At 39.4% G+C, this 26,548-nt stretch overlaps 1 protein-coding gene and 1 pseudogene across 2 annotated transcripts in view; one reads left to right on the top strand and one right to left on the bottom strand.

Annotated features, from left to right (window-relative positions):
• Window positions 1-26,548, bottom strand: part of Obsc (Obscurin) — a 242,466-nt gene that overhangs the window by 195,294 nt on the left and 20,624 nt on the right. For both annotated transcript variants that reach the window (XM_064698377.1, XM_064698378.1), the window contains exons 2-4: window positions 25,149-25,283; window positions 20,275-20,445; window positions 20,050-20,215 (exon numbers count right to left, since the gene is read on the bottom strand). In XM_064698377.1, the coding sequence (XP_064554447.1) occupies window positions 20,050-20,215; window positions 20,275-20,445; window positions 25,149-25,228 (417 nt within the window). In that variant the 5' untranslated portion in view covers window positions 25,229-25,283. The remainder of the gene's footprint in view (window positions 1-20,049; window positions 20,216-20,274; window positions 20,446-25,148; window positions 25,284-26,548) is intronic.
• On the top strand, window positions 4,860-5,430 carry LOC135439599 (ubiquitin-ribosomal protein eS31 fusion protein-like; annotated as a pseudogene).

The raw sequence follows: 26,548 nt of genomic DNA, 5'->3' as shown, positions 1-26,548 counted from the left end.
GAATCCAAGAACACAAGAGGCAGGTCCCTCTTATTTTCCCTTGGTGAGAAAACTTTGGCCTGGGCCCATAATGGAGACCGAAAGAGCTCATTAAGCAGTGATCCTCGTAAAATTATATACACTAGGCTTAACTCAGTGGCGATATGATCCATGAAGTAGTACCGAGTGGCGAAGAGTTTCATTTGGCATATTTCACTGAGCAGTTGAGCCAATAGTGCAGTTCTGCAGAGTTCCAGCTTTAGTACAGGTAACGGTGACTAGCTTGTATATCTGTATCTTCTGATTCTGAGAATCACTCCACAGGCAACAATAAAGGTAGCTGTCTGCTGGTGTGAATCGTAAGCAACAATACATTTGCTGATGTCGTCTGCGAGGGCTACAGAAAATGTTCAAAGCCGCATTAGTATCGAAAACAGCTTCGGATGGACTGTGGGACCTACCATTAGTGCATCATGCAGCGAGTATCCTGAGATTGTAGCTGCCGAGCCGCCTAACATGACCCTTAACTTAGTTGTAGTGCTTCCATCCTTCAGGACGCAAGTGAAGTGGCAGGTAGTACAAGTGACATGACTCAAATTCAGAGATTCCTTGAAAAATCCTACTATCCTTAACGTTGAATTACGGTCTGGGTTTCTTTCCTAATTAAGATATCGACGCCTGTTGATTGGAGTTGTTCAGCTGATCCATTCCCAGTCGAAGCGGTAAGTTAACCGAATACTCATTAGTCCACGAACGCTTAAAGTTAGCCTGCACATGCGCCTCCCAATCGGGCTCTTCCTTGTTCGGTATGGAATCAGGCTCGATGCAGCTGTATCAACCATTCATAGTACGGTCACAAGTGATGATTGGCTTGCATGTGAAGCACTCCCAGTTGCGACTCGAAACATCGAAAAGATATATATGTTTGATGGGTTGTGCCTTGATACCGGGTTATAAGTGAAGCTCGGATGATGCTCGGAGAAGATTGATGTTGATGCTGCCGACTGCCGTCGATTTTAGTTTGCGCAACTGGAGCTGATGAGAAAGACGAAAGGTAATAATGTGCAGCTGCGACCCAAATCTCGGAGCCAGCTCGATTTTTTAAATTGATGACTGAACTCTCTGAAAACACTGGAGCCGCAGACTCTCAGCTGATGGCCCTTTTAGAAGCAATTTAGGCACAAAGCAGGCCTCTTGGCTTCATAGAGATGTAGCGTGAGCGATACATTTGCAACAAAATACTCACGCACTCGATCCACTCTTAGTGACAACAAATTTTTTTGATACTGTTGTTGTGGCCCACCTGTGAGTTGGGCGCGTAAATTGCCGTAGCGCGATCCGAATTTTTCAGCTTCTGGCAACGCTTCTAGTTAAAGGTTGTAAGCCACACAGGATGGTATGACGTCCAACGGCGCATCATCCCCTCAAGTAGCTTGCGTAGCCCTGCCCGGATTTTGCAGCAATGTGTGTTCGTTGCAATCTGTTCCACTCTGCCCATCGATTTGAACGCACGCAGATGAAAGCTAACCTTATCTGAAAATTCGCGCAGTTGTGTCCTTACACCCTTATTCACCGTTCTAAAACTCAAAGTTTCAGCGATATGTGCCTGGAAAATAAGACACATGTTATTAAAACGCTTATCAAGCAGCTTAATTACCGTTCTAAATTTGCAATGAGCGAATTGTATGCAGTGCTCTTCCTTTGGGGCAAGACGTAAATACTGGAGTTTTTCAATATAGGTCAAATACGGATCCTTATTAATGACCGTGGTGAACATGCTCAAGAAACCGGCCCACTCTGGGTAGCCTTCACTGAAATCTGCTTATTTAAGTTGAGACAGTCGAGGGTATTTTGCAACATCAATAGTAGAATGCGAATCATCGGCTGAGACTGAATTAAATTCCAATTCGGCAGCTGAATTTTGCTCCGATTTCCGCGCTGATCCGCCTCCTAATAGTTGAGTCGTACCTTAAATGATGATACGCTTCAATGCTGGCATCACACAAATGCAGCAAGTTGTCATAAGTTGTTTTGAATTTTGACTGCAAGTCAGCTGTCAAGCTTATACAATCTTGCAACTCGTAATTCTAAATCTTTATTTTAAGAACTGCAGCTTGGCTTCCAACCGCCACTAAATTCGTTGATGTCGCCTGGATATGGCCACTTGCAGTAAAACTTTCAATAAACAATATATGGGTAGCGCAAGGTTAACATAGCTGAAATACAATACAAGTCTGACCGCACAATCTCCCAGATGTCGGTTGGTCATCGCCATCAGACTCAAACTTTCTGTTGACGTCTTTTTCAAACGAATTTATTGATGGTCTACATGAAATGTCCTTACGGCAGGTTAATCGTGTGCGCAATTCAAGAAACAGATGTATTTATCTTATTTTCGTGTTGGATTCGTTTGACAGTGTTGTGCACAGGATTAATCCGCTTACGCTTCCTGAAGAGCCTTTTCGTCCAACTTTGGATATGGTCATTGATCTACCAATCCAATTAAGGAATCGAAATTACGTGTCTGGTGCTCCCGAAAGGCGGATTTTCATAAACTTAATGATCTTGTTCTGCAAATCGAGTGGTCCCCACTGTACAATTGTGCAGACATTAATGTTGCCATTAAACTATTTTGTGATACCTTGTACTCGTGTTTTGATGTCTGCGTTCCTCTTGATCACCCAGCGAGGCCTGAAAGGCCTTCCAGGCTCTCAGGTGAACTTATGAGATTAAAAAATGTGAAGTCAAAGTGTTATAAAAAATTTAAGAAATCGGGAAATCCCGTTATGCAGTTGCCGGATCAAATTGTTCTACTCAAAATTCCATCTGCTACCAGGATAACCTTCGCCGTTGTCTCCTCCAATTTTCTCATAATCCTAAGCAATTTTTTAACTTTGTCAATTCTAAACGCAAGACATATTTTTCGCCTTCTTCGATTAATTTTGCAGAAGAGAGCGCGAATACTGATCCAGGCGATCTGTTCGCAAACTCTTTTAAACCTACCTACTCCTCCTCTAGGTATAATAAAAATCAGCTTTATCCTTATCAGTACAGAGGTCAAACCGCATCTTTAATCCCATTATTACGGAAAGTTCGCAGCGACCTTAACACTATCAAGCCAGCTTACTCACCGGGCCCTGATGGTGTTCCTGCTTGTGTGCTCAGGTACTGTGCTGCAGCACTATGTAAACCTGTTTTAAAACTTTTTGAATTGTCCGTAAACACTTCATTTTTTCCGACCATTTGGAAGGAATCATACATTATCCCTCTCCATAAGAAAGAGAGTAAGTCGATGTCGAGAACTATAGAGATATTTCCAAATTATCCGCTATACCCAAAGCTTTTGAGAGAATCATAACATCTTAACTGCAACATTTATGTACTTCTATTATTTCACCTTCCCAGCATGGGTTCGTGAAGCGCAGATCTACAACCACTAACCTTCTTGAGTTAACTTTGCTAGTAATTGATGGGTTTAAGTAAAGGATGCAGACTGACGTAATTAATACTGATTTCAGTAAGGCTTACGACTCTGTCAACCACTCCTAATTGCTTCATAAATTATGCCTTCTCGGCTTCCCAGTCAATCTCTTGAACTGGATTTCAGAATATTTGCGTAACAGAACCCAAAGGGTTGTATTCAGAAATTCGTTTTGTAAACATATTATGGTGACATCCGGTGTTCCTCCGATACTCTTTACTCTTTTCCTAAATGACCTTCCTTCGAGACTGTCTCACACTCGACTATTAATGTAACATATGCTGGGGATGTGAAGTTATGGCTTGCATATACAGATATGGCATCATGTTATCTTTTACAAGCTGACATTGATGCGTTTAAGGCTTGATGTCTAGCCAACTTCTGAAATTTAAACTGCTTCAAATGGGGGTAATGACTTTCTATAGAAGCCCTCCCTAATTCGTTTCTTACATCCTTGATAACTTACCGCTCGAGCGTGTCAACAGTACCAGTATTGAAGCTAATTATTTAAGTGTCATTCTTGATCATGAACTTTAATTCGACTCACATGTTAAGACCGTGGTCAATAAAGCCAGAATTGTTTTGGGTTTCATCAAGCGATGGTCGAAGGAGTTTGACGATCCGTACACGACAAAGACTTTTTAATATCTTTGGTACGACCTATACTTGAGTATGCCTCATGTATCTGGTCACCACAATAATCTATCAATTAAGAAAGATATGAATCTGTTGTTTGCCCTTCGTGGCTTAAATTGGGATCCTAGTGTGCGGTTACCGTCTTGCTCCAGCAGACTTCTGATGATTAACCTTCTCTCCTTAACTAATCTAGTTAGACACCCATGCTGGGTGTAATATTTATTTATAATTTAATTACCGGTGAAATCGACTCTTCTGTGTTGACTAGCCAATTAAATTCCTCTATCCCTACTAGACTAATACGTAATTTTACGCCCTTATCGCTTCAATTTTGCGCAACGTATTATGCCTTGCATGAACCGTTCAGGGTTCTCTGTGATGACTATAACAAGCTTTACAGAGTATTCTGCTCGGAGTCTTCTCTTCCTCGTATAAGGTCGTATATTCTAAACTATTTAGCAAGTAGATAGTCTTATTTGTATTTGTACATATCGTCGTAGTTGGTATTCGTTTTTCAATTTGCGACTCGTGTCGTACGTTACCCGACTGCGCCCCTCAGTCAGTTGGGCGGGAGGTGTGATGCAGTACATTGTATCAAGATTCGCGTGCAAAAAAAAAAAAAAAATTGTTCGTTAGAGCGAGAAAACGAATAGCTGGTTGTTCATACCGGTAAGTATACTCCACTTCTACAAGGTCGCTACCTCTTATTTTGTCGCAGGTTCCATGCTTCCAAGCCTTTCCTATCGTATGTTTGCCAGACTAAGTTGGCCCCGGGAGTGTACGATGCAAAATTGTAAAAACCCTCACGGGTAAGACCATCACATTTGAGGTCGAACCGTCGGATACCATCGAGAATGTAAAAGCCAAGATCCAGGACAAAGAAGGAATTCCTCCAGATCAGCAGCGTTTAATTTTTGCTGGCAAGCAGTTGGAAGATGGTCGCACCCTTTCTGACTACAATAACCAGAAAGAGTCTACTTTGCATTTGGTGCTTCGCCTGCGTGGTGGCGCCAAGAAGCGCAAGAAGAAGAATTACTCTACTCCCAAGAAAATTAAGCACAAGAGGAAGAAGGTCACGCTAGCTGTCCTCAAGTACTACAAGGTTGACGAGAACGGTAAGATCCATCGTTTGAGACGCGAGTGTGTGGAGAGAATTGTGGTGCTGGAGTCTTCATGGCTGCTCACGAGGATCGTCATTACTGTGGCAAATGTAACTTGACTTTTGTGTTTAGTAAGCCAGAAGAAAAGTAAGTGCCGGCGCTTTAGATCAGGCATTTATTTCTACTGTAATTAAATGAAATAAATATGAAGTATAATAAAAAACAAAAAAAAAAAACATGTAGCTTAAGAAAATAGCCCTAGACGCCATACTTTGTAGTTTTTGACGTCGCTTCCAAATAAATCATTGCATTGGTGCCATTTATTTTTTAGATAATGTTTGCGACTCATTTGTTGTCTTCTCAGAATACAATTTGTTTGATACAGCTAAACATGTACGCTCGCCAGATGTAGCTGACTCATTAGAACCCCATTAAAATTGTTAAATATCTTAGAACCGTTGTAATAGTTATAAACAATACCATAAAGACGTTAGATTTAACGAAACTGAATAAATCAGTGTATCACTGTAGTCAGTACTACACCAAACGATATTGACTTGCTCCTGCAAATCGAGCAAATTGGAGTTGCTAAAGTAGTAGAGCTTTCAGATAAATTGCAAAAAAAAAAAACAAGTAAGAGGCTCTAGTCGGGAGCTCCCGACTAGGGAATACCCTGAACCCTCGCTCGCGACACAGGATGCTGAAATTGCAATATAAGCGGTGGTCGCAAAGACAAGACGAGCTTTTCAGTCGTCCACCGATGGGAATTAGGCTGAAGTCGTTACGCGAGAGAGGCCATTGAGGTAGACGATTTAACATGCTTACCTTCCATCAGTGCCTTGTAGTCATCGCTAAGAGTAACCATTGTAACTGACCGCAACAACAATTGTGCCATGAAGCACGTGGTCCACAGTTAGTTCAGCTCCTCTGATTCGCTTTACAAATTTGTAAATATAAGCGAAAACCCGTTGAAGCTTTGGAATGAGTTGATAAACTTGCAGCCTTGTTTCAAAGTTCTTGCAAGGAATCCAAGAACACAAGAGGCAGGCCACTCGTATTTTCCCTTCTGAGAAAACTTGGAACCTGGGCCCATAATGGAGACCGAAAGAGCTCATTAAGCAGTGCTCCTCGTAAAATTATATACACTAGGCTTAACTCATTGGCGATATGATCCATGAAGTAGTACCGAGTGGCGAAGAGTTTCATTTGGCATATTTCACTGAGCAGTTGAGCCAACAGTGCAGCTTCGCAGAGTTCCAGCTTTAGTACAGGTGACGGTGCCTAGCTTGTATATCAGTATCTTCTGATTCTAAGACTCACTCCACAGGCAACAATAAAAATAGCTGTCTGCTGGCGTGACTCGTAAGCAACAATACATTTGCTGATGTCGTCAGCGAGGGCTATAAAATATCCCCGGACCTCGAGCCAACTAAAAAATTATTATAAATAATTATTATTTACTAACACATACGTTTTGACCATATTGCTGCACCTTAGACAACTGTGCATATGTCCATATATAAACGGCAAAGCCCACATATTCAAAGGAAATATTTAAATAAATAATCCCGTGTATTGTATGTTAGCTTCTACTTAATTAACTAAGAATAACAAACACACAAAGAAGCTATCACTATCTAAAAAAAATGTATATCTCTATATATAAAACTGTTTGTCCTGACTGACTGATTGGTGATCAACGCACAGCCCAAACCGTAGGAGCTGGGAAGCTGAAATTTTCACTGTAGTTTTTGTTTACCATCCGATCGGCCCCAAAATTATTTCAAAGATCTTTGTTCAAATGCATTTGAGGGGTGTTTCACACTTTTAGGAAAATCCATTCCTCCTTGGTGGAAATGGAGCTCAAAAATTTGGTGGGTGACGTTTCGCGCTCAAATTTATTTCCAGAGATCTATAAGAAAAATCAATTGAGACGTGTTTCACACTTTTCGCAGAATCCAAACTTTTTCGGGTAGAATGCGTCTCAAAGTTTTTTTGTGTGAAGTTTTAAGTTGTGTCCGATTTGCTTCAAACTTATTTTCAAAGCTCTACATAAGAACTTAATGAATATGTATTTCAGCAATTTGGGAAATTCCACCCGCAACAGTGGTAAATTGGCGGAAAACGTTTGTATGAAAGTTTTTTGTTTACCATCCGATCGGCCCCAATCTCATTTTCAAAGATCTATGTTTATATTCATTGTGTTTCACACTTTTTGAAAATTCCATCCCTCCTTGGTGCAAAGTTTTGGTGGATGACGTTTTGTGTTCAAATTTATTTCCAAAGATCTATAAGAAAAATCATTTGAGACGTGTTTCACATTTTTCGCAAAGTCTTAAAAATGCATTTCAAAGATTTTTTTTGGTGAATTTTAAGTTTTGTTCGATTTGCATAAAAGTTGTTTGATGCCCGTCCGATCAGTTTCAAAATCATTTTCAAAGCTTTTTGAAAACATTGGATTTATATCTTACGTGCCACGGGCAAGGCCGGGTTATACCCGCTAGTATAAATGTATAAATATACAATATAAATGTGTTTTTTATTTTTCCATCATTTATTAATATAATTTTTTATTCTATATGTGATCCTTGATTAATTATAATAAATAATTATTTGTTATTTGTTTATTTTTATACCCATTAAAAATGGGTAAAAGAGGGACCTACAGACAGACGGACATGGCTAGATCGACTCGGCTATTGATGCTGATCAAGAATATATATACTTTATGTTCGGAAATGCTTCCTTCTGCCTGTTACATACATTTGCACAAAAACATTTTACCATTTTACCCATTTTTAATGGGTTCAGGGTATAAAAACACTTCAACCAAATTGGATCAATTCCATCGTTCCAATTAATCTTATTTGATTATTTAAAATAAATTATTATATTTTATTTGCATATTATTAAAGTAAAGAAATCTATACTAGATATAAAGTAAAGAGTGGTTAGTAGATATGACAGAGAGTGATTGGAAAACACCGAACCGGTGAGAGAAACTCATAGCCTGTCCGGCAAGCTCATAGCTAGGAATGGTTAATATGTTCCCGAAGGTATCTTGAAAGCAACGATTTTATTACGGGTAGAGAAAGTTCGCTGGAGAAAACGTGATACAAACAATTGTTATTCTTGTATTGTACACGCAAAGAATTTTGCATAACGTAATCTGTTGTGAACGTAGGTAGGAATAAGGGGCGATATAACCTGATAGGTCTGGACGGAACAAAGAATTTACGACTCCCTAACAGAAAAGAAGAATGTATGTCGCCAACAATCAACTCATGTCGGAAGACAGCATCGAGGATCCCCTACGGTTGGTTAACGACGGAATATCAAGGAGAAGATGCCTATAACTGACAAAATAAGAAGTAAAACGATTGAAGTTTAAGCAATTTAGATGCAATTGATTGGCCGAACACCAAAGTTGCATAGCGTTCAAATCATCTTGACGAGAATGATGTAGGCGATTAGTGTACGATAGAATAAGTTTCGCATCGTTCGCATTCATAAGTACACGGGCATGTGATAAAACCGAGGGGAAATGAGTAAAGAGTAAAGGTCCAAGATGACCATTTAAATAATAAGAAATCCAATGCAAAAGAGACGGAGGGAAACCTAAACGGTCAAGTTTAAGGAGTAAAAGAGCGGACAATTTTGCAATGCCCCGGTAATTTTGTATATAGACTTTTCACATGTATTTTGCAGAGGAATGATATAAGATTCCTTCCAAAGAGCTGGAAAGACAGAAGATTCAAATCAAATTTAAAATCATTAGCAATGGACGAAGAAGGGAAGAACTATACTCCTTGAGTAGTCTAGGAATATTGTCAGGCCCAGGAAAGTAAGCAGATTTTATAGATTTTATAGCAGAAAGAAGAGAGGAATGGGAAAAAATGAGGAGGAAGTGTAGAGCTAGAGGAAGTCATATTATAAGGCTAAGAATTATTAGTTAGTTAGTTACTTTTTATTATTATGGTTTAAAAGAAAAGAAAGAGAACAGAAATAAAGTAGATATCAAGGAGTATAGAAAAGTATTCATAAAACATTTAATTTTTGTTAAAAGCAAAACAGTTTCAAATGGAAAAATTTAAAATCACAAATAATCAACACACACACGCCACCCCATTCCCTTTTTCTAGATCAACCTGAAAGTTTTTAATTAAGATCTCCCACCCTTCCCCTTTAAAAAGTATGGTCATAAATTAGTGTAATTTAAATAACTGAGCTAAACACATTTGACCCACAGCTCCCTACTACTTACATTTAAAACTTTAGGCATATAGTTTCACAAGTCTCGGAAATCGACACGACCAAACATACATAGACATACACAGCTTGATCAACTCAGCTCTTGATGCTGAACAAAAATATATATTTTTTATACTTTATCATATATTTGCACAAAACCATTAAACCTATTTCGGATTATTACATATAAATTCTATAAACAGTAACAATATTTAGACTGCGCTCTAAGAATGTAAAATGATACAGATCACAATGTTAATGTTATCATCCTGTCTGAGAGTTGCCTTCAGAATGCGGCCTGATGGCCCTCACTTGGCAAATATATCATGCTGAGCTTGCAGTGCACATTTGCCTATGTACAGATTGCTTAACGTTGATGCCTTGCATTATATAACATACAGTCACCACTGGCTTTGTCCAAATTTTCCAATCGACGAACTGTTATGGACAGGGGTTCATTAACAGATCTATTTTTGATGTGCCAACAAAAGAGGCTGTGTGTGGATGCCGGTCAACAGTATGCCCATTTACCTATTAGTTAGCACCTTGAGGAGATTCAAGTGCTTTCAATTTGTGTGATTGTGGACTGTCATAATTGAATACGCTTGTCCAGAGCTGATACAGAAATCATTTTTGAAGATCACCCAAGTGAATCAAACATGAGAGTTGTTTCAATGAAGGCGAATTCCGTGATTTGATCACTTCTGGGTTCTAGCTTCTAACTTGTTGGTGTTTTTGCAATCGTCATTGGGAGGCCAGGTTACATCTAAGGTACATGCACTTGTGGCATCATCACAGCAGCAGATTCTAACGTGCAGCACTCACCTGACCTCGCCTGGGGAGGCAACTGATATTCTAAAGGCGTACCTTAGCAGGTACTGGCCTAGATTCCATGTGCTCCGAAGGGACACCTGCCCTGATCTGTTCACAACACAACAAATTTTGGTCCCACTATTATACCTGTGGTGTCCATGACACCATCAAATCATGTTTTCGTTTCTTGTCATCTGATGATGACAAGTCGTATTTGTGCAGGCACAAATACATGCCCAACTTCAGCGGAGTCGAATTTCCACCTAGTATACCTGCAAATAAGTGTTCCACCTAAAATATTTAAAAGCATATGTTGTAAAGCATTCTGGAGAAAACATTTCATTGTAAAAGGGCACGAATCAAATAGAGAAATATGATATCAATTTTATTTCCGCCTCCTTCAGGTCGCGCCTAACTTACTATACCCCTTAATCTTGAATATTAAAATGTAAGCAATCTTCGATTTCTAAATTGTTACGTTCATTGAGGTTATAAGCTGACATCACTGAATCTTCAGCCTTTCCTTAAAAATGAACTACTCGATATCGAGTTTCTTGTTTTGGAAGAGCAGTATTTAATCGGTTGAGTCCGCACTTTTCTTAAAACTCATTGAGCCTCCTTTCGTCTTTCCGCAATTAAATCTATATGTTACCTTCATTCTGATAATCGCTTCCAGGTCCCAGTCTTGGTGACTTCATCCTGACGTTGCCAATGGATTCTAAAGAATCGCTATTAAGCTTATATCGAAAATTTTACAGTTTTTTTTATATATATTTTCTGCCATTCGCTTATTGAGCTTATTAAGGGTAGGTCATAACCAATAATCTTTCTGGATCTACTTCCCTAGTAATTAAATGTTTTAGGGAAAGAATCCAAGACGTCAACTATACTGTTTAAGTAAGGCTTTTGATTCAGTCTATCACCTCTAGCTCCTACCCAAATCAAGCCTCTCAGGATTCCCAGAATCTCAAAATATTTGTATAGCCCAAAAGATTGATTTCAGAAATTCACAATTAAAGTGACTTATACACTTTATAAGGCATTCTGTTCTCTTCCTCTTCTAAAGAATTGACTGTTCTCAGTCCGTAGTCTTTGTTTGAATTCGTTCTTGTATCGTACGTTACACGGCTCCGTTCTTACGATTGCTCAGGAGAAATACAGTACCTTGAATTAAAAAGTATGTCTTGCTGGTTGTGCAACTGAGCTGGCTTATAAACAAGCATAACAAGCGCTCCCTACAGAAAACGGTCAGGATCTGCATAAGATCAGCGCTAATCAGGGTAAGATCCCAAAGGGTGGCAAGCGAGAGATCCCTCAAGACCGGTGTATTGCATTGGTTGGCTAGTAGGTTGGTTAGTACTCGCTCGTGAAAACATTTAAATAAGTAAAATAAGGCATAGATATTTGAAAATGAGTTTGAAGGTCATAGAACTAAGAACCAAATTATGGAATTTTCCTGTTCGTGCTGTGAAGTCGAAAAAAAACTTTCGTTTATACAACCTTTGACTAGCGTTTTCTCATTCAAGAGGGTCGAAGTTTCGTAAAAGAGTGAAACACGTATCAAATGAATTTTAAAAGTCATATTTCAGATAACGATCGGCTTGTAGACAAAAAAGATGAATACAAACATTCTTCGTAAGTTGTCCACACCTGCGGTTAGAATTTCCAAAATCGCTGAAACTCCTAATGTGAAATTCCTTAAACTTTTCACGTACAATCTTTGACCCGTATGCTTCACTCAAACGACCCAAAAGATCTTTGCAATATTATTTATTTTATTTTTATACCCTGATCCCATTGAAAATGGGTAAAAGGGTTATTATGTATTTGTGCAAATGTATGTAACAGGCAGAAGGAAGCATCTCCGACCCCATAAAGTATATATATTCTTGATCAGCATCAATAGCCGAGTCGATCTAGCCATGTCCGTCTGTCTGTCCGTCCGTCCGTCTGTCTGTCCGTCTGTCCGTATGTATGAACGCAAGGATCTCAGAACCTATAAGAGCTAGAGACTTGAAATTTTAGCTGTAGTCCCCGCGCAGATCGAGTTTGTTTCCGATAGTCGATAACATGCCCCGTTTTCGGCAAATAATATGAGCTAGAGTCACCAAACTTGACATGTAGCTTCTAGAATAGTATATATATAGCAACTATTTTTCATTTCATACCCATCGCCTGTCGGAAGAAAAGGGTTCAGGGTATCCGCTAGTCGGGAGCTCCCGCCTAGAACCTCTTTCTTGTTTTTTTTTTCTAATGTATTTTGTTTATTTCGAAATCTGGGATCCTGTTACTCTATGTTAGCAACTTTTATCAGAGTGACATAATTACTTAGCTTAGCGAAAATTGTGGATTTACAATTAGTTTAACAGATTAGACATATATACATATATACACAGAAACATATTTACATGTCGATCGACTTGGTCAGTTGGGTAGGTCGTCATCAGAGTGACATAATTACTTAGCTTAGCGAAAATTGTGGATTTACAATTAGTTTAACAGATTAGACATGTATACATATTTACACAGAAACATATTTAGAGATATTTAATGCAGTTTGTGACCTATATAGTATATCGATCGACGTGGTCAGTTGGGTAGGTCGTCTTCAGTCGCCTTCTTCTTCGCCTTCTTAGCAGGTTCCTTGCCAGGACGTTAGGATGGTTGTGGAGCTTTGTTAAGTAGCTCGCTGCTTGCCTGTTGACTACGTAGCCCACCATTCGTACCCTGAGGTCCTTTGCGATGTCGCGTGTGCGAATATACCATTCAGCTCCAGTGATTTTGCGCAAGGTTTTGCCTTGAATGATGCCAATTTTGTTCAGGTGTGTTTTTACGGGTATACCATGGACTTGGAGCCCATAACGCCACACAGGGGCAAGTATTACCTTGTAGATGAGGACTTTATTTCGGAGCGAGAGATTGTTCTTGGAGTTGATGAGCCAGCCCATTCGCCTTATCTTGGATTTGATGTTGCTTGTTATTACAGAGACGAGCTTACTAAATGTAAGTCGTCTATCGAGAGTGACTCCCAGGTATTTGTGTTGACGATTTTGCTCTAGAAGTTCACCATGGGGAAAAAGTCCGGGGAAAGAGTCCTTGCGTAGAGTATGGGTAACCATGGCGCATTTTCCAGGGTTCACTGCGATGTTCCATCTACAAGTCATGTTTTCAAATCGCTTAAGGTACTCCTGCAGGAGGTCACTTGCTACGTACACACATTTGTTCTTTGCAAGGATTGCCGTGTCGTCAGCATACGTGGCCACAGGAAGGTCCTGCCGATCATTCCGTGTGCTTGCATTTGCAGTGGGCAAACAGTGCAAAAATGCTGAATAACGTGGGACCCAAGACGCAGCATTGTGGAACCCGCTTTTATGCGGTCGAAAGCTTGCTGGATATCGAGATATACTGGCCGTAAATGTTCATCAGCGGGGATGATGCGACACCAGGTAATCGACTTTTTTTTCTGTGGAAACCGTCTAGTATGAAGTTAACTACCCGATGGAGTTGCTCAGGTGTACCGTGCCTGAGTCGGAATCCAAACTGGAACTTCGGGATTGCACGTCTTATCTCCGTACTCTCCAGGATCCTTCTAAGGATGCATCTCTCCAGAATTTTCCCAAAGGCAGGCAGGAGGCTGATGGGGCGATAGGATTCCAGCTGGTTGGGAGGCTTTCCGCTCTTGTACAGCATAACAATTTGAGCCTTCTTCCAGGCCGCTGGAAATTGATCTAGTCGAAGAGCTGCATTAAAAATGGAGACAAGAAAAATTGCCGCTTTGTAAGGTAGTATTTTAATTGACTGGTTGTCAAAGCAGTCTTCGCCGGGGGCTTTGCGGTTTTAAAGCTCTTGATCTCCTCTTCACTTCGTGTAGTGTGATTGGTGCCACAGGGAGGGACATTTGGAAAGGCTCCTCCAGGGTGTGCGCGACTCTTTGTAGCCTGTCCTGTGATGCGGTCTCGAAAGGTGTGACACGCTCCTCCAGATTGTTGGCGAAGGCTTCTGCTCTGTCCTTTGGCGATCTGGCCCAGGTGCCGTTGGCAAGACGGACGGGAAACTTTGGTGCAGCTTGCCGTTTATACTGCCTGGAGAGCTTCCAGAGCGCGAAATTCGGGCCCACGTCAGCTGTTGCTTCCTCCAGCATGGTGTCCGTGGCATTTATTTTCAAGATAATCAGCTCCTTCCTGACCCTGTTAGCAATACGACGATAGATCCTGTCAATCGTGGGGTCCTGGGTACGGACATACTCCCTCCTGAGTCGCTTTTTTAGGGCGAGAAGACCTTCCAAAATGGGGGAAAACGTTCTTGAGTGCTAGCTTGTAGCGGCTGGGTACATATGTGCTGGCGCAGCGTTGGCGGCTGCGGCATGTACATGGTCTAACAGGGTCAACGTCCTCGGCTAACATAATCTGCGTGTTTAGGTAGATCAAGCTATGTAGATCGGCCTTAAATCGTTGGGTGTCCGACCCAGGGAGGACAAGCCTGCGCTTTTTTGGGATCCTTTGTGCAGCCGTATTGATCGTTGTAAGGAGTGGCAGATGGTCGGAAAACAGATCGTTCCTTTCGCGAAACGATTGTACGCTGCTGGGGATGCCCTTGTATATAAAAAAGTCAATACAAGAAGGCGTAGCTTGCCGGTTGTACGGAAAGTGGATAGGTCTCCCAGTGGCCAAGACCTGGGCTGAGCAGCTGGTGAGCGCTTTATGCAGCGCAATGCCTCTGTTGTCAGCTCTGTAACTTCGCCACAGCCTGTGCTTGGCATTGAAATCGCCTCCAACGATGAATTTATGACCAAGCTGATCAAGGAGAGAATCGAATCCAGATCGGCTCCAGGATAGATTTGGTGGTAGATACACTGCAGCTACAGGTATTTCACCCAAAGGAGTCCCCACCATAATAGCAGGCATCTGTGTGGTGCTGGAGGTCATCTGATGTAATTGGTAGTGCACCAAGTCCTGCTTGACAAGCACCGCAGCACCTCCTCTGGCTCGACCTGCTGGGTGATCCGCACGGTAGCAAACATATCCCTCCATGGCGAAGAACAGGCCAGCGTGTAGGTGCATTTCTGAGACAATGGGGCTAGCCGCATCTACCGCATTTGGGCTCTATGAGGCAATAGTTTTTAGTGTGGACGAACTAGATTGAAGGTGTATAATGGTTTTGAGCAAGTTAATAAAACAGCAAGGTCACTGACCGCTGGCCGCTGCGCGTGTCGCTGACCCCCGTCAACGCTACGTAATTGGTTAACGACTCTCCTTCTAATGTCCGTCCGTCCACGTTCACCCTTAGACTTCCTACCAATTCCTTGATATGGCTGGTGTCTTTTCGCTTCCTGAAATACTGCATTAGGAATATGAAACCACAAACGCGAGCGCAAAGGAGCAGCCCCAAGCGGAGAACTTGCTCTTTATCTTTTCTATGAACTTGAAGTTTTTCTCGCCTAGATGGTGCAATTATAGGAGGCTGAGGTCCGTGTTGTGGCCGTAAATGTTCATCAGCGGGGATGATGCGACACCAGGTAATCGACTTTGAGCGCTGATCTTGATGACAAATCTTGGTTCGATCACCAGCGCGTAGCGATCAAATGTGAAGATGTTCGTCCCGACTACTTTGGTTTCAATGCCTCCGTCATAGCTGACAGTGGCCGGGGGGGGGGTTCGTCCAATGGGGCTAGCCGCATCTACCGCATTTGGGCTCTATGAGGCAATAGTTTTTAGTGTGGACGAACTCATAGCAGCGATAACATTGCCTGATGCTTTTGTTTTTTCTCGGGAGCTCAACTTGGACCCGTTGACGGCCAACCTTGCTAATGCGAAGCGCGTCCCTATTGTAAGGAGCCTGCCTTAGGTCTACATACCAGTAGTTGCGACTTGGCGATAATTGGATGCCAAACCTCTCAAATGAATCAAAGATTTGAAAATAAGTTTGAAGCCTTGTGAATGGCAAAGAAACAAGATTTTGTCTATCACCTGGCAGTCAGTCAGGTGAAACAGTTAAATCAAACAACACGGATTACTAGAAAAAGAAATAGAGGTTCCAAATTATAAAAAAATGCTAAATACTTTTATTTGAACCCGTGTTAAGAGTATTGTTATGTCGCGTGTAACGTAGAAAAGCAGATATTTCCGACTCAAAAATAGATACATATTCTAGATCAGCATCAGCAGCCGAGTTGATATAGCCAAAGGCAATATATACACACACAGAGCACCATCGACCAGCTTTGCTGAAGGCAGGCTGGCGAATAAGTTCGTTACTCGTGTCAGCATCAACAACCCGTTACCTCGGCATTTGTTCGTCTGGCTTATGGACAGCGAAGAGACAGTCGGCTAACGTGTTGTTTGAAGTGGGAAACGCCAGATGAAAAGACAAGCTAGAAATTTTGCGTCGCACTCAAAGGTATGGGCGTTACACATCTTAGTGTTTATATTGTCTTTGGTTCAACAAACTTTCGAAAAAGCAATCGCTGGCCTCTTGTTATATTTGTTATAATCGTACATATAATTACATTTAACAGAGTTACATGTGTACACTTATCAATATCTTATCGATATCTTATTTATTGGTTCAAATATAAATTCAAATTATTATTCTTACAGTACTGATGAACTTCCTTCCGTACGCTAGTCAGGATACTGTGACAATAAGCCCACATTTAAATCCGAGACCATTACTTTACTTTTAACAATGTTTCCCCTCTCCATAGCACATCGAACGGCCAAGACGAAAGCTTTCATAGCACTCCTTTCTAAATAGAGAGCAGCATCAAGTTCCAGAGGGGGGTCGAGCAAGCGACCGACGTTATTCTATACGACGAAGTCCTATAAATCGGTACACTCTACTCACAAATAGAATACTGGTTGACGTTTTCCACCCCCCGGCCCCTGGTACATAGCACGAAGTAGCTGGAAAAATCCTGAAGGCTCAATCAGCCCAAAATCAAAGAGTTAAGTGGGACAGGTAGAAGAGTGTTTTTAAGGTAGGGGAAAAGGTTCCAATAAAATTCAACAGGAGGCTAATAAACAAGCTAATGAACAACAACCATTTACTTAAAGTCGCTAAAAAGAGCAGAACGGAACTATGCAACTTAATACTCACGATCATTCTATCGAAACTGAATTTTATATTTCACAGCATACTTGACCACGCCAGTCTAGAATCCGTCTTAGCTGACCAACTCACAGATACGACTGTCGCTAGCCTTTAAATTACATGTAGTTTAAAGATTTCATCATTGAGTGCCCTTAAGATACGTTTATATGCAACGAGAAAGAAGGGCTATTTTCGGCACAACAAAGATTTAATAGCACAGGGAAAATGGTTAATGTCAAATATGGTTGACATCTTGAAAAAAAGTTTTTAATACAAGAACCTCATTTCGACCGATCGTTCGCTATATGATATAGTGATCCGATGTTGATAGGGATCATAGTGAAACTAATAAATACCGAGCTTGGTCAAAATAGCTTGATAAACAAAAAAGTTTTTATTGCAAGAACCTAATTTTCGACCGATCCTTCCTATGTTATATGATATTGTGGTCCGACCCAGCCGGTTCCGACACATATACTGCGTGCAACAGAAAGAGGGACGTATGACGATAGTTTTAAAACTGAGAGACTAGTTCGCATAGAAACAGACAGACGGACGGACGGACGGACAGATGGATAGACGGTCATGGCTATATGAACTCGGCTGTTGATACTGATCAAGAATATATATTATTTGTAGGGTCGGACATGTCTCCTTCTATGCGTTACACACGTCGAGACGAAATCATAGTCCCCTCTGCAAGGGTAATAAAGGTTACAATATTTCCGGTAGTTCACAATAATTCTAGTCTGCACCACCCAGAAAACATTATAGAACCAAGTATTGGCCAAGTATCTGCAGACAAGCAGCCAACGGCTCTGTGCTCTAAGGTTTACATTCTGGAGTGGAACATTGCCAAACTCAGCCTAGCCTCGATACGGTGACCTTGGTAGGCAATGGCATCGTTATCATTACTGACTGGCCGGCCACTGTCAGCTATGACGGAGGCATTGAAACCAAAGTAGTCGGGACGAACATCTTCACATTTGATCGCTACGCGCTGGTGATCGAACCAAGATTTGTCATCAAGATCAGCGCTCAAAGTCGATTACCTGGTGTCGCATCATCCCCGCTGATGAACATTTACGGCCACAACACGGACCTCAGCCTCCTATAATTGCACCATCTAGGCGAGAAAAACTTCAAGTTCATAGAAAAGATAAAGAGCAAGTTCTCCGCTTGGGGCTGCTCCTTTGCGCTCGCGTTTGTGGTTTCATATTCCTAATGCAGTATATCAGGAAGCGAAAAGACACCAGCCATATCAAGGAATTGGTAGGAAGTCTAAGGGTGAACGTGGACGGACGGACATTAGAAGGAGAGTCGTTAACCAATTACGTAGCGTTGACGGGGGTCAGCGACACGCGCAGCGGCCAGCGGTCAGTGACCTTGCTGTTTTATTAACTTGCTCAAAACCATTATACACCCTCAATCTATTTTTAATAGGCTCAGGGTTTAAAAACTGTTTTTTGAACCAAACTTTTGCTAATATTCGAATATTCAATGGCCTAATAAGGTATGCTCCATCAACATCGGTTAAGAAATTCAATAATTATTAAAGATAACGTTGGAAAGCCTATAGGCAGATGGCGCAAAGCATATTAAAAACGCTTACGCAGCGTTATCGGCGATGAGCGAAGCGCGCAGCTTTTAACGGCGGGCCTAGCGGTCAGTGACAGCTTGTTGCGAAACATCTGTTGAGAAATTGGGTTGCCTGCACAAGGTGCCTACGCTTAGCGTAAGCTACATCTGGGCTTAGTAGATGAGGGCACAGGGTATCCCATAGTAGGCACTCCCGACTAGAGCACTCTTACTGTTTTTTTTTTTATTCATACATAAGGTTGCCATTTTTAAACATTTTTGAGAGAATAGGTCACATATGTCACCATAACTAAACCGAATACAATGACAATTTTTAGAAAAGCTAAAAAAATCGTTTAACTAATAAACTTACAAATAAATACTTAATGTTAAGATGGTTAGAGAGGTATTGTATTAATTATTATGAAAATATTGTTTCCTTGTTTCCTCAGGAAAAGTTAATAAAAGGCGGTGATTAGACTCGAACCGGGTACTGATATAAGGACATAATAGTTAAGCATCGATAAACTTATTGTCTGTTAAAATATATTGTGAAATGATTTAACAGCTGTGAGGCTGTAAGCCCATTACATTGGATTTCAAACAGCTTCTTACGAAAAAGTAAATTATAGCAAATTGTGTGGGTAATTATTGTGTCGATCTTCACAAGAGATTATAAGCAATCTAATAGCTTCAGTGACTCGATTTTACTGTTCTTCCGTCCGACACTATACGCCGCTTAAAAGTTTGATTTTTGTCTGTAAATGTTATCCCCTTGTGTATGTTTCCATTTCCAAGTTCCTTTCCTCAATAGTGTCGAGAAAAACTTCTTTCTTATGTTCCAAGGAAAGATGTAGCGACTCTAAACTCTTGAACAAAATATGGTGGAAAATGGAAGTTCCTCCCATCGAAAAATACTATAAAACTTTTTTAAATTTGTTAAATAAAACTGTTGTCCTTCATATGTTTTTCTGAATATTTATATAAAAGGGAAAAACATAAAGTAGCTTACCTGGAAAAAGTTTTACTATATAACTTTTTTAAATTTGTTAAATAAAACTGTTGTCCTTCATATGTTTTTCTGAATATTTATATAAAAGGAAAAAACATAAAATAGCTTACCTGGAAAAAGTTTTGGGTTTCTACATTGTTTGAAAGAAATTCTTGAGCAAGTGGCTCATTTCGGCAATATATCACATGCTTATCAAAATCACGCTCGAGTCTTAAAAATGTTTTTGCTATCATTTCAGGTTGGTGCCTATAACTTTTAAGGCCTTCTTTTAGAACCCTGAAATAAAATGTAAATTACACCATCAATTTGTAAAAAAATGTATATTTGTATCATACATATTGTGAAATTCCGCAATCTGCATAATGTTACAAAAGATAACATCTTTATTGTCCCGTATAGACCTTGGAGTAGTAGGCTTATCAATGGATTTTATATACTTATCGACTACATATTGTAAATCTCTTGAGAATTCCTCTTCAGTTTCAATAAGCTCCCCAACGATGGTTCTAAAAATATTAAAAACAAGTTGGATTTGTTAAATAATATTATTATTTAATTTATATTATGTGGCAATGTTTTGAATTTTTTATATATATTATATATTTTTATATCCTGAACCCATTGAAAATAATAAACGAGAAAGAAGGGCTATCTTCGGCACGCCGAGGTTTAATACCCTTGTAGACACAACCTTTTCATAACCAACCTTCTCAACTTTCTCTTTGCCCGTATATAAGAAGCACAGGGAAAATAGTTAATTTCGAGTATGGTTAAGATATCTTGAAAAAAAGTTTGTCACACAAGACGCCGACCGATCGTCCCTATGGCAGCCATATGATATAGTGGTCCGATGTCGATAGAATTTTGCAAATATGAGACGCATACTAAAACTAATAAATGCCGAGTTTGGTCAAAATACCTTGATAATCAAAAAAGTTTTTTATACTAAAGCCTCATTTTCGACTGATCGTTCCTATGACAGCTATATGATAAGTTAAGTTAAGTTGTCCGATCCAGCCGGTTCCGACATATGTGCTGCGTGCAACAGAAAGAGTGACTTCTGCAAAGGTTCATGATGATAGCTTTAAAACTAAAAGACAAGTTCGCATAGAAAGAGACAGACGGACAGCCGGACGGACGGACGGAGGGACGTACGGATAGACGGACAGACGGTCATGGCTATATCGACTCGGCTCTTAATACTGATCAAAAATCAATATACCTTATAGGGTCAGAGATGTCCCCTTCTATGCGTAACACATTTCGAGAAAAAATTGTAATACCCTCTGCAAGAGTATAAAAAGGATATATTGGTTATGTGCAAATATATGTAAAAAATAGAAGGAAGCATCTTCGACCCTATAAAGTATATGTATTAATTTTAGTTGTAGGTCCTCCTAGTGCCCGCGCAGATCGAGTTTGTTTCCGATATTCGATAACTTGCCCCGTTTTCAAATAATCGATAAAAATCTATAACGAAATCCTGTTTTTTGAGCAATTTTGGTAAATAATAAGAACTAAGTCAACAAACTTTACATGTAGCTTCTAGAATAGTATATATATATCAAGAATATTTCAGTTTATAGCTACCACCACCTCCCCGCTACTACCTCATAGCTATAAATCAAGTAAATAAACCAATTTATGCTGCCCACTAATATAAGCCACAATTTAAATGCAATTGAAAATGTGTTTTGGCTGCCCACGTGTTTGCAGCAGAAAGCGCGAATTCCAAGAAATTCTGTATACATGTACACATTCATGCGCGTCTGCTTTGAATTCTATCAGCAGTATTGCAATTGCGATTGTATTGTTTTCTGTGCTGCTATTTTAATTCGCTTTTTCTCATTAAGATTTAATTATTGGTGTGGCTATTGAGTAGAGGCGGCGGAAAGTAGCGCGGTCAGTTACGAGTTCGAACCCTGCCGAGGAAACTGTTAATTTTTTTGGCTGGTGTGGCTGTTGAGTAGCGTCGGCAGCAAGTAATGTTGTCAGTTATGAGTTCGAACCCTGCCAAGGGAACGTTTTTTTTTTTTAATTTATCTTTATTACTACTAAAGCAAACGAGCGCGTGGCGCGAGCTGCATTTGGTGTTGGAATAAGAGGGTTCAGGATATCCCCTAGTCGGAAGCTCCCGACTAGAACCTCTTGCTTGTCTTATCTAATCTTTGTGAAAATTAATTTTAGACGTGCTTCACCTTTAATCCAACTGTTTTAATGAATAATTCATATTAACTAACAGCTTTATAATCGAAAGTTTACTTAACTTTTCGACATTAAAAAAAATTCTGGCTTTAAAGGCCACGCTTGTAACTTGAGAGTTGAATTTAAGTTTATGATAAAGAATGACATCAAGATACTTATTTTCCTTACTGGTACTTTTGACACGCTCGACCGATAAGCTGTCAAATGTGTAAGAAACCATTTGGGGAGTGCTTCTATAGAAAGTTAAAAGGTTAACTTATTACCAAGAACAATCGACATGTTGACTTATAATAGATACTATCATTATATGCAAGGGACATAAGTACTCGAGAATGACAATATACTGGCAATGTCGTTGATATTCAGAGTAAAGAGTAGAGGGCAAGGTGACTATCATGGGGAACTCCAAAAGTCATTGAATACATTTCGAATCTAAATTTATAATAAGAACCTTTGAAGTTTCGTCTATCTAAATATGATGACGAGATCCAGTTGAAAAGATTGACTGGGAAGCCATAAGGCAAAATTTATGAAGTAGTAAGAAAAACGTCAGTCACCATCAATAATTAGGGAAATTAACTCAAAAAGGTGAATGTGTGTAGATCGATGATTCACAAACCAATGCTGGGATGGTGAAATAATATAGCTGCATAAATGTTAAGGTAGCCGTTTCATGAACTTTCAGTAAAAAAAGGATTTAAAATGAGATTGGTATTATAAAAAAAGTTTACGAACAGATCGTAAATGCCTGGATCAGTATTCGAACTCTCAACTTCCAAAATGGCAGAATAAAATAAACATAGTTGAGAAAGTCGTTATAACATATTGCGTACAAAAGTTTGCATCAGTGGGAGAAATCAGGATTGTTAAAATTCATGTTTCAATCTCATTATCCTGGGCAAACCTGAGTAGCACACTGTCGAATGAATCAAACATAAAGATAAATTCAAGAGATCTCTTGAGTTATGCACCCGATTAACCGGCAAAAGGACATCCCATGTAGGCCGACAAAAAACTCATGTGACGTAGAGGGCAACAGAAAGATTGCATAATTGGCCAGAAAGTAGGGAGGGCGCTTGACTTAATAGCATGAAGATGGTTTAGGTAAATAGACATGTTAGATAGTGGGAGAATATTTGAATACTCAATTTTACACCCACAAACTCAATCTCCGAGATAGGAAGCTCAATGACTTCGGGTGAAAGGATACACTCAGCAACTATGAGCTTCCCGTATCGAAGGAGGTGGATACGGGAAGCTCGATCGGATCTGTAAGGAAATATTAAATAATCTTAGATTTCCGGTTTTAATCAAATCTCATTATGAGCGATAATAACGAAATCGAAAAAAAAGAAGCTACATAAAGGTTCGAAAGTTTGGATTTCAGTCATATAATATTCTGATAGGCACAGTTGCTTGTGCATCTTAGATTCTTCATGAAGAAGAAGAGATGAAGTTTTTGTTTTAAAGATGCAACTAGAGTTGATGCGTCACTAGCAGTAAGTTGTAAATATATTGTTTTTATTCAAATAACGGTGCTTACAGAGTTGCATTTTGGCAAAGAAAGGTGTGACCATATCAAAACTTGTATTAAAATACCAACCGCATGTTAAAAATTGCCAATACTTTTGTATAAAATTACGGGTTCTTGTAATAAAATAATTATTAAAAACTTAACCTTACCGTTAACGCTTATAAAAATAATTGGATTGCTTGCACAAATAGCTAATAATCGTATAAAAAATATAAAATTATTAAATATTAGATATTATACTATATTATATATTAATATTATTAAATATTAGACGTCCAATATAACCAAACCGACAAAAAAATTATATAATATTAAATTGCCAATACTTTTGTCCATGACTGTAACTAAACTAAACATTTCAGCTTCCTACCTCTTAATGTTAAGACTGTGTGTTGATTATCAATCAGTCTGCCTACAAAGTCAGTCAGTCAGTCTACAAAAATACAGACACGCATACATAGGCACACAGTACTGCCCAATATGTATAATGGATGTCCAAATGGACGATAATTAAAGAAGATCTTGTTTTTATTTGTTGGTAGATTCATTCAGGAGTCTAAGTCACAGGATTTTCACACTCCACGCACTGCAGACCCCGCTCATTCTACTTTGGACCTACAGAGAGTGGCATTACTGACCCTATAAAGTCAAGCCGAGTCGATCCAGCTATGTCGGTCCGTGTGTATAAAACTGTTGATTTTGGAAAAAATAAGAACTAGAAAACGTAAGCCCGTTGAGTGCCTTCGCAATACAAGTTGGATTAAAATCACGTTTTCATGACAACGATGAGAACCGTATTTGTTTTAAATCCTCGTAGCTAATGGGAACTAGAGTGAATTATACACATGTCTACTATATCTAATGTTTTCAATCAAAATTTGTAAAAGTCGCATTTGAATGTATAGTCTTGTGTCTTTACACACACTAGATTGTTTTATATATGCTCTAAAAATTTCAGAAAGATAAAACAAAAAGTAGCGTTTTTTATTTAAAAAATTTCCAAAATTATGGGCCTAAGAGAAAGAGAACCACTGCCGCAGCAAGCATGTGTGTCAGCGTGTGTGTCACTTACAAATAGAGCACTTTAACTTATTTTTACGACAAAATGGAAAAGAGACGCTTGATAAGTGCCCAACAAGCTATTGTTTATTAAAATCGGTGGAAAAAACATCTGTTATCAACTCCACTCCTAGACTTTCTAGAATCGAATTTTCACACTTAATTTATGACTGATCGTATCTATGCCAACTATTGAAATATTGTCTATATCATACATATCAATGAATCGATATCTGAATACCACAGCTAATAACAAAAGCTGCATATTAATATTGCGAATAAACTACGAAACATAACAGGCGTGTTTTTCTCTACACCAGCCTTTGTCTGCGCGTTGATTGGGATGTGTCCTCTCAACCCCAACTATATGATATAGGGATATTGAGTAGATTTTGCATATGTGTACCTTACCTTTTTTTAAAATCCAAGTCTGCAGCATTTTCGTTTGTATCTAAGTTAAACGAGTTTGTATTAACTTCTAATATGTCCATTGGAACCAAGCCTTCTTTTATTGAATTTACTCCATCAAATACTCTAATAAAGCATCTGAAATTAAATAAAATAAAATTTAAATACAATAAAGATACTGATTTCAATTTATTCAGAAGGGTTTTTTTCGTGCGAGTCCCGATGCAATGTGCTGTATCCCACCTTCCACCCAACCGACCGAAGGGGTTAGTTGTGTAACGTTTGACACGAGTCGCAAAGTACACAAGCGAATGTAAACTACGACTAAATGGAAAGAATATTTTACGTTAGAGCGCATTCGTTAGGTAAGGAAAAGTTGATTAAAGAATTGACGGTGCAGGGCCATAAAGTTATTAGCAAAATTAAGAGAAATAGAATATAATTTAAAATACTCAGTGGTTATAGTTCTTTTTGTTGATCGTCCGGTAATCAAGCCCGAACAGCGCCAACTTATTTACAATTTTAAACAGCACCCATCACGCTTATTAGTCCTAACCTACACCACGGCGGAGCGATCCCTGTGGCCATCTCATTACTATTACTCAGTTACTCAACAAAACGAATACAAACTACGACTATATGCTAAGACTTTTTACTTGCAAAATAGTTTAGAATAGAAGACTTTATACGAGAAAGAGAAGACTCCGAGCAAAATACTCTGCAAAACTTGTTATAATCATCACAGAGAACCCTGAAGGGTTCATGCAAGGCATAGTGTTAGTCTAGTAGGGATAGAGAAGTTTAATTGGCTAGTCAACACAGAAGAGTTGATTTCACCAGTAGTTTATAAATAAATATTATACCCAGCCTGGCTCTACGATTACTAAAGGAAGGAAGATTAATCATCAGAAGTTTGCTGGAGTATGACGGTAATCGCACACGAGGATCCCAATTTAAGCCACGAAGGGCAAACAAAAAGAATTGTTTCTGTACAGATTCAATTCCGTCTTGATGGATAGATTATTGTGGTGACCAGATACAAGAGGCATAATCAAGTATAGGTCGTACCAAGATATATAAAAACTCTTTGTCTTGTACGGATCGTCAAACTCCTTCGTCCATCGCTGGATGAAACCCAAAGCAATTCTGGCCTTATTTATCATGAGAGTCGAATTTAAGTTTATGACCAAGAATGAAATCTAGATCATTAACTTTATTACAAGTACTGTTGTAACAGTAAATTATCAAGGATTTAAGAAACGAATTGGGGAGGGCTTCTATAGAAAGTCATTAACTTACATTTGAAGCAGTTTAAATTTTAAAAGTTATAAACAAGATGTCATATCTGTATTTGCAGGGCATAACTTCTCATCAACAGCATATGTTACATTAATACCCGAGAG

Source organism: Drosophila montana, unplaced genomic scaffold (genome assembly GCF_035044405.1).
Source record: "Drosophila montana isolate Dmon_TW-CO22-7 unplaced genomic scaffold, ASM3504440v1 contig_599_1, whole genome shotgun sequence".
Lineage (NCBI taxonomy): Eukaryota > Metazoa > Arthropoda > Insecta > Diptera > Drosophilidae > Drosophila > Drosophila montana.
Note: the sequence above shows the minus strand (reverse complement) of the source record. Positions and strands in the feature narration are given on the sequence as shown.